General features: G+C 36.9%; 1 protein-coding gene across 1 annotated transcript; it reads left to right on the forward strand.

Moving 5' to 3' along the window:
* Window positions 1-7,514: 7,514 nt before the first annotated feature.
* On the forward strand, window positions 7,515-14,592 carry LOC129249173 (argininosuccinate lyase). The gene is made up of 4 exons (XM_054888839.1): window positions 7,515-8,399; window positions 13,751-13,957; window positions 14,046-14,239; window positions 14,307-14,592. The coding sequence occupies exons 1-4, from the start codon at window positions 7,682-7,684 to the stop codon at window positions 14,586-14,588; spliced, it is 1,401 nt and encodes a 466-aa protein (XP_054744814.1). The 5' UTR covers window positions 7,515-7,681; the 3' UTR covers window positions 14,589-14,592.
* The last annotated feature ends 101 nt before the right edge of the window (window positions 14,593-14,693 follow it).

Below are 14,693 nucleotides of genomic sequence, written 5' to 3' on the forward strand. Positions count from 1 at the left end.
GTTTGAGAGAGAGAATGTGAGTAGGAAACGGCCCAATTTGTGGAAAGAAAACTCATACGTCTTACACCATGATAACGCACCGTCTCTCAAGGCTCATATTGTGAACAATTTTTTGAGCAAAAACTCGACAAATATCATCGTAGAACCACCGTATTCACCGGATTTAGTCCCCTGTGATTTTTTCCTTTTCCCAAAACTTAAATTGCCAAATTTCTAAAGGTCATTAAGGAGAATTCGCTGAAGGAGCTAAAGAAGACGCGTTTAGAAGGTGCTTTGATGACTGGATTAATCATTGGCATATGTGTCTTGTTTCGAATAGAACTATTATGAAGGCGACAAAATAAACTTTGATGATTAAACAATTATTTTGCGTTTTATTGAACAATAACGTCATTGAAAAAAGTATAATTTCATATCCATAACGGACTTAACTTGTAACAGAACTTATGGCAGGACTAAGTATATAAGCAGTCTTTGGGTTATATTGCCGGAAAAGTTTGAACATACATATGTACGTATGTGTGTATGTAAATGCATGAATGCTTTTATTCGAAGAATAGGATATATAACAAAATATATATTTATATATAAAATTGTCAAAAATCAACAGGATTTTTGAACCATTTGCAGTTTATTATATCAAAGTTCAGTGATCTATAAAACTGCATACCCCGAATTTTAAATTTTAAAATTATGAATAAAAATCTGGAAAATTTGCCGAATTTTTACAATATTTTTGAAGCTTGCACCTTGTTCCGAAATTCAGTGATCTATAAAAGTGCATAGTCCAAATTTTTTTTTACATTATAAGTAAAAATCTTCAAAATTTGCCGAATTTTTACACATTTGTACTATGCTCGAAACTTTGCTTTATGTTTTTGTAGTATATATTAACTACATTTTTATAACAAAAAAAAAAAAACGATCAAATTGCAAATAAATAAATAAATAGTCAAAACTTAGCAATATGTGATGTACACCCTGTAAAAGATACAAATGCGCTAATTGCCAATTGCTTTGCAAAGTGCTGAGCTTTAATTTGATGGTGATAATGTATACGCAATGTAGTACCCAGCATTTAAAAACTTTTGCCGCTCATGAGAGAAGTATTTCAAGTTTGATTATTTTTTGTTTATAGTTTTTGTATGTATGTACATAACTGTTACGCTTCAATTGCTATGTAAATAAACTTAGATGTTACGTTCATGCTTACATAAGCACATATGATCCAATTAATAAAATGTAGTGTTTGTATGTATGTCGCACTTTATCGGCTCAAGCATCTGTTGTGTTGTGTTGTGTTGTATGGATGTTTGTATGTACAAGTACATACGTATATATTTAGTGACGAGATAACACGAGTGAAGTCAGCGTGATATGACGTCTTTGAGCATTTTATTTGTTTGCTTTTTGTTAAAAAAAGTAGACATACTATAAATAGAGCGAAAATAAAAAAATGAGGTTATCATTGCTTACTACTGTTAAGTAAATATTTTGGTTTGATGTTGCAAAATCAGAGTCTATTGTTGAGCTTAAAGTTAAAAGAGCAAACTTCTCATAAACATATCACTCATAGAGTTTTATGGAAATGACAAACTTTGCCCCTAAAATATTTTTTAGATTAATACAAGACACCGGCAACAGTAGTAGAGCAGTTGATTTTATTATATTATTATTTTATTTTTGTACATATTTGGACTCGAAATTGTGAAATCTTGTTTAAATTACGCTAAACTGTCAATCAATGTTGATAGATTTTAACAATTTAAGGTTTCCATATGACGAAAAAAACCTTAACAAATTAGGAAAAGAGATAACAGACCAACTTCTAAAGGAGAAAAATAAAAAATTTGCAAATCTTCAAGCTACACACTTTGGTAGGCGACAGAAAAAAACTCCCATCTACATTTACCACCAAAAACAAAAAAAGGCAAATTGAAAATGAGCCCGAACCTCTTCAGAAAAAGCAACCGTGTTAGCTCAATCATTTCAAAGATACATTTGAAAATAATAATAACGTTATAGACTTCACTGATAGAGCAAACGAGGATAAGAAGCAAATTAAAAAAAAATTAAAAGAAAAAATTAAAAAAAAAAAAAAATCATTTCAAAGATACATTTGAAAATAATAATAACGTTATAGACTTCACTGATAGAGCAAACGAGGATAAGAAGCAAATTAAAAAAAAATTAAAAGAAAAAATAAAAAAAAATAAAATAAAAAAAAATCATTTCAAAGGTACATTTGAAAATAACAATAACGTTATAGACTTCACTAATAGAGCAAACGAGGATAAGAAGCAAATTAAAAACAAAATTAAAAGAAAAAATTAAAAAAAAAAAATTAAAAAAATATCATATCAAAGATACATTTGAAAATAATAATAACGTTATAGACTTCACTGATAGAGCAAACGAGGATAAGAAGTAAATTAAAAAAAATGAAAAGAAAAAATTAAAAAAAAAAAATCATTTCAAAGATACATTTGAAAATAATAATAACGTTATAGACTTCACTGATAGAGCAAACGAGGATAAGAAGCAAATTAAAAAAAAAAATTAAAAGAAAAAATTAAAAAAAAAAGTCATTTCAAAGACACGTTTGAAAATAATAATAACGTTATAGACTTCACTGATAGAGCAAACGAGGATAAGAAGCAAATTAAAAGAAAATTAAAAGAAAAAATTAAAAAAAAAAAATCATTTCAAAGATACATTTGAAAATAATAATAACGTTATAGACTTCACTGATAGAGCAAACGAGGATAAGAAGCAAATTAAAAAAAAATTAAAAGAAAAAATAAAAAAAAAAAAAAATCATTTCAAAGACACGTTTGAAAATAATAAAAACGTTATAGACTTCACTGATAGAGCAAACGAGGATAAGAAGCAAATTAAAAAAAAATTAAAAGAAAAAATTAAAAAAAAAAAAAAAATCATTTCAAAGACACGATTGAAAATAATAGTAACGTTAGAGACTTCACTGATAGAGCAAACGAGGATAAGAAGCAAATTAAAAGAAAATTAAAAGAAAAAATTAAAAAAAAAAAATCATTTCAAAGATACATTTGAAAATAATAATAACGTTATAGACTTCACTGATAGAGCAAACGAGGATAAGAAGCAAATTAAAAAAAATTAAAAGAAAAAATTAATTAAAAAAAAAAAATTAAAAAAAATTAAAAAAAAATTAAAAAAAAAAATTTTTTTTAAATATTAAAAAAATTTCACTTACAGAGATAAAACAATTAATAAAAACCTTAAAAAAAACAGCAAATTGCCTAGATTCCCGATCAAATATGTCTGACAAGGCAATCATTTATCGCATTCAAATTTTGAGGTATTTCCATTGCAGTATGCGGTCGAGGGTTATTGTGGTGGAACATTATTCTTTTTCTGGCCTTTTTTCCTTTATATCTTCATTGAATTTATCCAACTGATTGCAGTATAGACCCGTGCTGATGGCTTTTCCCTGTTTCAGCAATTCATGGTACAGTGGGCTTTTCCTGTCCCACCACAAACAAAGCAGTACTTTTCGTTGATGGATACTTGGTTTTGGAACTGTCGCTGATGAACGATATCAGGAACGGTTTGCTGTAAGATTTTTTCTTTTCACATTCTCGTCAAGAATCAGATGTGATGAATCCATTCTTACAGGGTCCGGCACTCGAAGTGTAACCCATTAAAAAGGCCATACAGTTATTTTGGAAAACTACTTTTTTTCAATTCAAAGTAAAAAATTTGTGAAAATACAAAATGAATAATCAATTTACTTTTGCTCGATATGACCACCTTTTGCCTTGACTATGGCCTTGAGACGATCCAGAGACGAATCGCAAGCTGCCCAAATGTGACTTGCAGGTATTTTGGCGCACTAGCGGACCATGGCTATTCTCAGCGCTTCGAGACTGGAGAAACTTTTAGTTCGGACCTTGCTCTCTAAAATGGACCAAAGAAAATAATCCATTTGATTCGTGTCTGGTGAATTTGAGAGCCATTGTGTGGTCGTTATGAAGTTCGAAACGTTGTTTCTTAGCCATTCTTGGTTCACTCGAGCTTTGTGAGACGGTGCCGAGTCCTGTTGAAACGTCCATAATCTGTCACTGAAATGTTTTTCTGCCCACGGCTTCAAAGTAACCTCCAGAATACTTTCCCGATAATATTTCGCAATCACCTCGACGCCAGGCTCAATGAAAACGATTGGAGAGCGCCCATCTGCGTTTGCAGGGGCCAAAATCATTACCTGTCTCGTATGAACAGTCGGACAAATAAACCCTATCATTTTGGGAGCTTACGAATTGCTCAATTTGAAACATTTTCTCATCAGTAAACACAATGTGACCGCTTTCGGCCAAGCGAACCAATCCTTCGCCCTCTCAAGTTTGACTTGTTGCTGCTTTGGTGCGAGATCATGCGCCTTTTGGATTTTGTAAGGCTTGAGTTGGAGATCATTTTTCAGTATGCGGTGGATGCTGCAGACAGATATTTTCAGTTCTTTTGCCATTTGATTGGCACTTCGTCGGTGATTTCGCTCAATTCGCTTCTTCATTTTTTGAACCATTTCACGTGACGTTGAAGTCTTTTGATGACCCCCTCCATGACGTTTCGCGATGCTACCAGTATCACAGTAACGAGTAAAGGTGCGACAAACAAAAACTTTATTTACTTTAAGATGCTCGAGTTCACGAACAGTCGCTGGTTGTAATTTTCCAGCCAAATATAATGCAATCCACATTACTGATTTTCTTGTTTCGCGTTTACTCTCGGCAAAATGCTTTCCTGCAAATGTTACCCAGCCAAATAATATTACCATTGCTGGCCAAACGATTAAAGAAAACCAGCCCAAGAAATACCAATGATGCCTTTGGCGTGGAACTCCAAGGGAATAGACGCAGGGGTAGACCAAGAGGATCCTGGCGACGCAGCTTGCATGACGAAATAACCCGCATTGATTTTACTTGGACTCAATTGAGACAGAACGCAAACGATAGAGTTAAATGGAAGTCATTAAGCATCATTCGCCACATAATCGGCGCTTAAAGCCAAATCAAAATATTTGGACATAACAATCGACTTAAAATTAAACTGGCAGGATCGTATAAAGAAACAATGAAGTGAAGTTAAAAATCATTTTAAGAAAGTGTACTGGCTGCTTGTATCTCAGTCCAAATTATCATTGCAAAATAAAGTACTTATTCAGCGAACGACAATTGCACCGATATGGAAATATGGATTTGAGGTTTGGTGGCTCTGCTCCAAAAAGTAATCTAAGTATACCACAGTGAGTCCAGTCTAAAATACTTAGGTCCATGACTAATGCACCTCAGTACGTAGTTCAGATTTTCATCGCGATCTGGATATCGATACTATTGACTAGACAATGCAAAACGCTAGCAGAAGACACATAAGTAGACTATTGGCGCACACTAATCCTATGAGAAGGAGGCTCCCAAATAAAGAGAAATCTACCCAAAATCGGCTTAACTGTCAAACACCTACTTACTGAGCTGGCAACTACAACCGATGGAAACACCAAGGGCGGTCAGGTCGTAGAAGATTTGAATTTTTAAGCACTATACTACGTCGATGTCGGCGTACAGCTCGTAGTTCGATCTTATTCGATATGCAAATTTCACTCAAATCGGACCATTGATCTTGCGGAGAATTTTTCTCTTGAAAGCTCCTAACAACCACTCATCGGAGTTTGTCAATGTCTAGGACTCACCGCCATACAATAAGACCGGGAGGATGAGTGATTGGTAGATCTTTTTTTCTTGCATCGGGAGAGGGCTCTGCTTTTGAATTGTCTATCCAGCCCAAAGTAGCACCTGTTGGGCACGAGTTATTCTTCGGTAGACCTCTACCTCGAGGCAATGTGTAAGCAGTCCCGGGGTTGCTTACGCATTGCTTCGAGGTAGAGGTCCAAGACGGCGTCATCCTGAGAAGGTCACTTTCATTTACTCTCCCTGCGGTAAGGGTCACCTATTTTGAAAAACATTTGCTTAAGTTTACATTCGACGCCTTTTTTTCAGATAATAACCTCGACGAAATTGGCGACGGCATTCCATTTATCTTCGCCCATCATCTTCTTGTGTTAGACGATATATATGGATGGGAATGTTAGAAGATATAAATGGGATGTTGCTGCTGATAACTAAACTTCTGCTTACTGCCACTCTGACATTGCATGTGTGTTGCACAGATTGTAAAGTGTCCCGCCGACATTGCACCCTTAGCGAATCTGCACATATTTCGCATCGTATGCCCATTAATAGTTTTCGCTTGCTCTGATTTGGACGCCCAAGGTTTGCCATGAGCTTACTTAACATGCCACTTACTTTGGCAACTCTTGTGGCAGCATGATTTATGTCCGTCCATTAAGCTAATCTTGAGTCTAGTTGCACTAGACTAGTCACTAGGAAGGGGAGTGAACTGGCTTCAGAGACCTCCTACCCAGGCATCGGCATCCCCTGACAGTTGTTAAAAGGGAACTGCACAAATTATTTCTCAGGAAAGCGCCGAAAAGATGGAGCTCCATTTCTTCATGTGTTATTTCGGAAACCCTTTGGCCCCAGTACAATATACGGAGGACTCAGAAAGTCCTTTGGACTCCTCGCCATTCTATTTCCAAACTCGTAGCTGCGTTTACCGGTCACTGGATGATCGGCACACACGCGAAAAAGCTAAGATAACCATTTAACCCCTATTTCAGAAGCTGTGGGGACCTTTCAGAGAAGGAGACTGTTGAGCACTTTCTCTGTAAATGTCCGGGTTTGGCAGCTAGACGATTAAGATCACTCACTGGGTGCTGCTTTTTTCGACAGCCTGGAGCAGTGCTCCAACATAAATTTCATCAACCTTCTTCTATCAACAGCTCTGATTGGCTGTAGATATCCGCTCGTTGAAGGTCTCACAATGGTATCAAAACGGCGCTTTAGTGTCACCTGGGCAGTTGAAAGTCTGGTACTTCAAACTCAGTGGCTCAGTGCTAAAACAAAAATCATCTGTAAGTCGTGCAACCTGCGTCCCACGTATCGGTTGAGCGGTGGAAGGGTAATCGTTACGCTTAATAATAGTGGCTTGTGGATTATCAGCATGAACCAGTTTTGGTTCTGAAAGATTGCTATGTTGCTCCGGCGATGTTTACAATATATTTCATAGATTTACAGTTTTGTGCTCCATCCTAATGTGTAAGGTGATACTTATTTTCATTTTGCGAGTGTTAATTAGATCTTTATTGTAAGCTAAGTTGTAAAATGGAATTAAATTTTTATTATTCGTTTTTAACCTATTGAAATACATTCTTAGTGAGAAAAGTCCCCTATATCTCTTTGCGTATATATTATATTTGCATTTGTCATCATCACTACATACTTAATAAGAAACTGAATTACTTAAGGTACAACAATAATTTGCTAATCATTTTAGAGCGGAGATAACGCGAGTATCTCCTTGATTTTTTGACTATAACAAGCAATAAGCGGCGAAGCGAACAGTTTCGATCTAAAATTTAAACGGTGCAGATCGTAGTGAGAACGATCGTAAACAAGCGCTGCTGCTGCTGCTCTTTATTAACGATCGAGAAAATTGTGTTGACACACATACACAGCCAACTGCATAACACGAAGCTAGTAGATCTCCTACACAAATTTCCCCTACCCAACCAATTACAATTGACACAATGGCACAACAACTATGGGGTGGTCGTTTCGGCGATGCCGAGGGTAAAACAAGCGAATGTTTGGCTAAATTAAATTGCAGTTTACCACTCGATTCGCGCTTCTACGCCGAAGATATTGACGGCAGCATAGCCTATGCGGAGGGGCTCGCACGTGCCGGTTTGCTTACCAATAAAGAGGCAGCCGACATTGGCGCCGCGTTAGAAGTTGTGCGTCGCGAATGGAAGGATGGTAGTATAAAATTTTTGCCCAGCGATGAGGATGTACACACAGTGAATGAACGTCGCCTCACCGAACTAATTGGCGATGTGGGCAAGCGTTTGCATACCGGCCGCAGTCGCAATGATCAAGTGATTACCGACATGAAGTTGTGGTTGCGACGCGGCATACGTGAAACGGTAGCTGGCTTGCTTGCGGTCATTGGGGCCGCTGTGGCGCAGGCACATAAAAATTTGGGTGTACTTATGCCGGGCTATACGCATTTGCAACGCGCTCAGGCAGTGCAATTCTCACATTGGATGCTCTCGCATGCGTTTGCCCTGCAAGCGGACTGTCAGCGGTTGTTGGAGTTGAAAGAGCGCGCCAATCTATTGCCTTTGGGTAGCGGCGCATTGGCTGGCAATCCATTGGGTGTGGATCGTGAGTGGTTGGCAAAGCGTCTGAATTTTGCCGGTGTGACGCCGAACAGCATGCATGCGGTGGGTGATCGCGATTTTGTGGGTAAGTGAAGGAGGAGGGAGCGAGACTGATAGTTGATAAATTGGAAAAAATATATATTTTTATTAATGTTATTCATATTTTTATACGCTAAAAGAACACACGCATTTCATGTTGCTTGTCTTATAAACTGGTAAATCTCATAAACTGCTCTTTCAGGCAAGTGCTGCGATTACTCGTCAAGACAGACGCACGCACATGCTTATGCCGCGATAAGTATAATCTTTTAATAATACATAATAATACCAGTCGTTTTGCCCATCTCTCACCCAACTGAAACCAGGCGTGTGGTTCGCATGACGTACAGATAATTTTTTTCTGGCGCTGAGCTAAGCAAGGCATGAGCTTGCTAAGCGCCGAGATCTAAAACTGTTCAGCTGCAGATAAAGGCATCCACTGAATAAAAAATTAAATGTATACCATTGTCAATAATTTATTGAGAAAGGATAGTAGCGCTTTCTTGATGGTAAGAAACGAGTTCTATGAATCAAAAGTGCAGGAATGAGAATTAAAATCTTGTTTTGAGATTATTCGGAAAGCCAAAAATGTGTGTGCTAATATTTGGAATGTCGATATGTGTGCCAGACAATTTCTTCGCGAGAGCATCACGCAAAAGCTGCCCAATTTTTCATTTCTTACACCTATGGTAAGCCTGCAGGTCGTAGTTGATTTGTGTGTACCACTCATTTTTGCAGGGTCTTGAGACCTGTTTGAATTAAAAAAATAAAAATTTATTAAAAATTATTGTAGATAAAAGTAACTATTACAGGAAAGGTATCAAGGTAAATATTTTTAAGATATATTTATGCAAAAAACAATTTTTATGATAGGGTTGCCACCTAGATCTTAATGCAAAGCAGCAATAATCACAAATTTCAGTTGGGTATTAAGAAATATTTAAAATAAGTTTTATTGAAAAATATTTTTAAGTTGATGTTGCCACCTGTTTTGTTTTTGGAAATTAAGAAATCGATTATGTCTGCATTTATCAATGTAAAGGTAAATATGACTTTAATTCAATAATATTTTTGAAAGGCGTTGCCATCTAATTAAAAAATGGTAATAAATAACAAAAAATAATAAAAGGTTAGAATATGGCTATTCAAAACTTTATGTATTTAAAAAATTAAAATTTATTAAAAATTATATATGAGTAAATATTAAATAAATAAAAAAAAGGTACGAAGACACATATAATATTTTTAAATATACCAAAAACAGTTTTTATGATAAGGTTGCCACCTAAGACTTATTGCAAAGCAGCAATTTAGCACAAATTGCAGTTGAATATTAAGAAATATTTAAAACAAGTTTTATTGAACAATAGTTTTAGCCGGTGTTGCCACCTGTTTTTTTGATAAGAAACCTATATATCAATTTATCACCAATTTCAGTGGAATATTAAGAAATATTTAAAATAAGTTTTATTCAAAGATATTTTTAGCTGGCGTTGTCACCTGTTTTATTTTTAATTAACAAATGGATTGTGTAGGTGTGCATTTATCAATGTGCAGGTAAACATGGATTTAGTCCAATAATATTTATAAAAGGCGTTGCCATCTAATTAAAAAAAATTTAATTAATAACTCAATTTATTAAGAAGTTAAGATATGGCTATCCAAAATGCGTTTAAAAAAAATTAAATCGAAAATAACTCACCCCACATAACACAGCCAAACTGGTATTAGGCCAGCGCGATACGTGTAACACATGCAACGCAGCGAATGCTGGGAGTACTTTAGAGCAATTACTTCGCCACAGTCCTGCTCTTTGTAGGACTCGACAAATGCGCCTACGATCAACTTATTTTTCATACTTAAAGGATATTACTGACAAAACTCGGAACGGCTTGTTAAAATTCACGAAGACGTGCCTTAAGAATTACATAAAATATTAGTACAACTAATATATTGTAGCACTGGTAACACAATGGATCTTGGTCTAAGTGAGATCTTTTTACAGTTCAGCCCGCACTACCTACATACATAACTTGGTTCCACTAGGTGGCGCTGGAATCGAAGTATTTACAGATATCGTATTATTAATCCATTCCTCAGAGCTCAGGGGTTTTGTTTCCAATGCTAGAAGGTCCAACACTTTGACATTTATTTTCTCTTTAATATACCGGTAAGTAGAGAAGGCTTTGGCAAAGAAAGAAATTTAGCTAGACTTATAGAAGTAAGAAAAAAATTTGAGATACCAGAAGCCTTTTATTCAGACTCAACATTTCCACCCCGGTAGCCATTTGAACCAAGAACCTGAGGAATCTGAGATTGGTATATTTTCATTTAACTGTCGAGAATTGATTAGGCAATAAATAACGCAAGCGGGAATACTGTCGCACACAAATCCTATGATGAGAAGGCTCCCAAATATAGAGAAATATAGTCAAAGGCGGGTTAAAAGAAAGAAAAGTTTAATTGCAAATTTGCACTGCAAAAAATTTGGTTTATTTGCTTTGTTTATTTTGTTAAATTATCTTTTTTTCTTATTAATTAAATTGCTTATTGTCTCATCATGAGATATGTAATATTTTATGGAAGCAAATAAAAAAAAAGGCATAAAAAAGGCATAGTTTTCAATCTCCTTTAAAACTTCCGTTGACCTTCACGACGATTGTGTGTGATTTTTTTTTTTTATGTGATGAAATTGTATGAAGGTGCCGAAAAGGCCGAGTTTCCAGTCTCCCTTGAAACTTCCTTTATCTCTCATGACGATGAGGCTGTACTATAAGCCAAAATGGCCGAGATTCCGTTGCTTTGTGGACGGACTCTCGTAAGAGATGAGATAATTGAGATAGTGCCGTCTTGAAGATGTCTTTTTTTCTCAATTGTGTGTGAACTTCATTTAGAAATCGATTTCGGGCTAGTTTAATGGGATGGCCTTCTAGTATTTGCAGGTATTTTTTGCTCAACCATACTACTATATTTCTCGGTCAAAAACCCATCAAAGAGTGTAAGCGTCAATTGTTATTATTATTATTATTATGCCCACTTCTAACTCTCATGACGCGCGGACGTCTATACCTTCATTTTCATTACGACTTATTAAGTGAAACGTCCAAAGCCCAGTTAAAAGCTCAAATCGAGAGATAATTTTTTCATCAAATATCGTTTTTAACAATTCAATGGTATCACGTGCTACTTTTATATGGGTTGTAGTTATTGTAGCAGCATAAACATTCCGCATACAAGTACGGGGACTGCTGCTGAAGTGTCCTTCCCTTGGCCAGATATAAATCCGGTTCCTTCCAGCAACGTAGAACCGACTGTCGTGGGAACGTGCAGTGGGATGTAGCTTCTCCCTGTTGAGCTTGGAGCAATGTTTTCCATGTTTTGAAATAAAAATCAATGGCTCCAGCAGCATTTCTGAAGAAATAAGTTTGAACGATACCAACAGCATGAAAAATATACCAACAATTAGTTATTCGGGATGTAACGGTGCTTCCAGTATCTAAAAATCTGGAATTTAGTTTGTTAACGAAATCATGCAGCCAAAACAGAGCTCCATCACTGAACACAATTACTCGATACAAATGGGAACTTCCTCAAACTTTTCCATAGGTTTCTTGTTTATGTGCCAGTTTGAAGTAAATTTTAATAATTTAATAAAAATAGAAGCGTTGAGACTTTGAATGCTGAAATGCTAAGCTATAATGAACAAAAAGTCCAACTTAATTGTAGGAGCGGACCGGTTTACCCATGGGAGGCAGAAATACATACAATTGAGAGATGTGTGAGGGAATAACTCCTTAGAAAAAGTGAGATAAGCCCACATTTACATATTTGTATATAGTCAGGCGGCTCCGAAAGCCCTTATTTCAACTATAATCACCTTAAAAATGGTATATGACTGCCTGAGCTATCTCAACATGTCAGGGAACTTCAACACAGTATTATTAAGTTGGGCTCCTGGCCACGAGGGATACGATAGATATAGCATTTAAACGAAATTCGTCTCTCTGATCATATGATCTCTGGGATCATCATCTGTCGATTCTGTGAAATGGGCACTGAAAATTCACAACATGTCCTTTCTGCACTGAGCGGAAAATGGCTACACCACCTGGGTGGTATTACCGTGCATCCATATAAATTATGGAACAATAAGCCTTAGAATCTACATCGTCCCGACGGTGACATTCAGCAGAAATTGTGTCAATCTCTTTCCATCTCGGAAAGAATGGAATAAGGGATTCTCACTAAACAAGCTCGACACTACAGTCTATACAGATGGCAGTAAAATGGATTGTGGTGTTGGAGCTGGTATATATTCCCATAGACTTAAAATTGAAAGATCTGTGCGTCTCCCTAATGCTTGCAGTGTCTTTCAGGCGGAAGTACTGGCAATTGGGGAAGTTTGTAGGCTACTAATCGCAGATCCCTCTTTTAAGGGCAGTATCGCTATTCTTTCGGATAGCCAAGCTGCAATCCAGGCACTTCATTCAGCTACAACAACCTCTAAAGTGGTGGAGCAAAGCAGGAATAGCCTCACCACCTTGAGCGAAAACCATAAAGTTACCTTAATCTGGGTTCCGGGACATCGGTAATGAAAAAGCGGATGAACTGGCAAGAAGGGGATCTGCCATGAATAACGCACTAGCAGAATCGGTATTCACACCATTAGGTGCAGTCAAGAGTGCAATTTGCCTAAAATACCTTCGAATCGCAGATTGTAGATGGAGAGACCAGACGAAATGCAAAATCAGCAGAACGTTATGGTCCACCTACAACCTCAAGCAATCGTTGACATTAATAAACATGAAACGACGGGACGCCTGGAGACTAACGGCAGTCATAACAGGCTTTTGGTCTGTGGGAGAACAAGCAGCCAAAATCGGCATCCTTCACAACACATACTGCCACAGTTGTAAACAACCGGAGAAAAAGGAAACAATCTTCCATTTCCTCTGCGAATGCCCTGCCCTATGGAAGGGTAAACCGTTGTTCGAGAGTCTGGAACAGCTGTCTGGCTTACATGTCAACAACCTGATAAGGTTCCTGAACCGCACAGACTGGATATAGTCATGCTGTAAATAACTGGTAAACAAGTTGATAGCGAGGATGTGGCAACAAAATGGTGCGAAAGGGCTAGTTGAATTCTGGAAGAATCACCACTTAAACCAACCAACCACCAAGCCTCAGAATGTAGTAAAAGTCTTAAAATATAGGGCACCTCAACAGGCTTTGCACAATAGATCGCTTTTGGTTGCAATGCGCAGTAGTCTAATAATAATAATAATAATATTTCTATGGGAAGCTCTATCATTAAAAAAAAAACCCTTTATATGCGCCACCTTTTGACTGCGAAGCGTACAAACAAAAATTATGTTTCCTTTTATTTTTATTTCACAGTCGACTTTATCTACTGCTGCTCGCTGGCCAGCCTGCATCTGTCGCGCCTCGCTGAGGATTTAATACTCTATGCTACTAAGGAATTTGATTTTATAAAAATCGCCGATGCTTTCTCAACTGGCAGCAGCTTGATGCCACAGAAACGTAATCCCGATAGTTTGGAGTTGGTGCGCGGAATTTCGGGCAGTATTTGCTCCTCGTTGAGTGGTAATTGAGTATCATGGCAGGTCTCTGCCGTCATTCAATCATTTCTCTTAACCCCGTTCTACTCATCTTTGTCTTCTACTCCCTCCAGGCATCATGATGACCATCAAGGGTACACCTACCACCTACAATAAGGATTTGCAATTCGATAAGCAATACGCCTTCGATGCTTTTGATCGGCTACAAGACGCCTTAACTGTAGTTGAGGGTGTAGTAAAAACCATGCAACTGAATCGGGAACGCATGGAATCAGCGCTGAGTCCAGATATGTTGGCCACTGATTGGGTGAGCTTCGTTTTATATAAAAAAAAATAATAATTAATTTAATGATCCATAATTAATTCACTTACAGGCCTACTATCTGGTGCGCAAAGGTGTGCCATTCCGTCAAGCGCACCACTATATCGGCGAAGTGGTCGCCTATGCCGAAAAAATAGGCCGGGAACTCACGGAAATTCCGTTGGGTGATCTACAAAACATCTGCGAACACTTCGATGTGGATATAGTGCAGGTGGCAGATTTTGGTGAGAATGTGGAAAAATATGACGTGCCTGGTGGCACAGCAACTAATTCGGTGAAACAGCAGTTGAAGACTTTGCAGGCCTATGTCGATGGGCTCAAGAGGTTCAAATGAATTTAAAAAAAAGTAGTAATAAAAGTTGTAAATAATGCTAAAAAAGCAAATTGAACTGAAATAAGAAATTTATAACTTTTTCAACTTTTTTAATTAATTTCTTTT

This window comes from Anastrepha obliqua, chromosome 5 (genome assembly GCF_027943255.1).
Source record: "Anastrepha obliqua isolate idAnaObli1 chromosome 5, idAnaObli1_1.0, whole genome shotgun sequence".
NCBI lineage: Eukaryota > Metazoa > Arthropoda > Insecta > Diptera > Tephritidae > Anastrepha > Anastrepha obliqua.

Coding starts and splice junctions, on each gene's coding strand:
- LOC129249173 (XM_054888839.1), top strand. CDS start 7,682: ATGGCACAACAACTATGGGGTGGTCGTTTCGGCGATGCCGAGGGTAAA. Junction 8,400..13,750: donor GGGTGATCGCGATTTTGTGG/GTAAGTGAAGGA, acceptor TTTATTTCACAG/TCGACTTTATCTACTGCTGC. Junction 14,240..14,306: donor ATATGTTGGCCACTGATTGG/GTGAGCTTCGTT, acceptor ATTCACTTACAG/GCCTACTATCTGGTGCGCAA.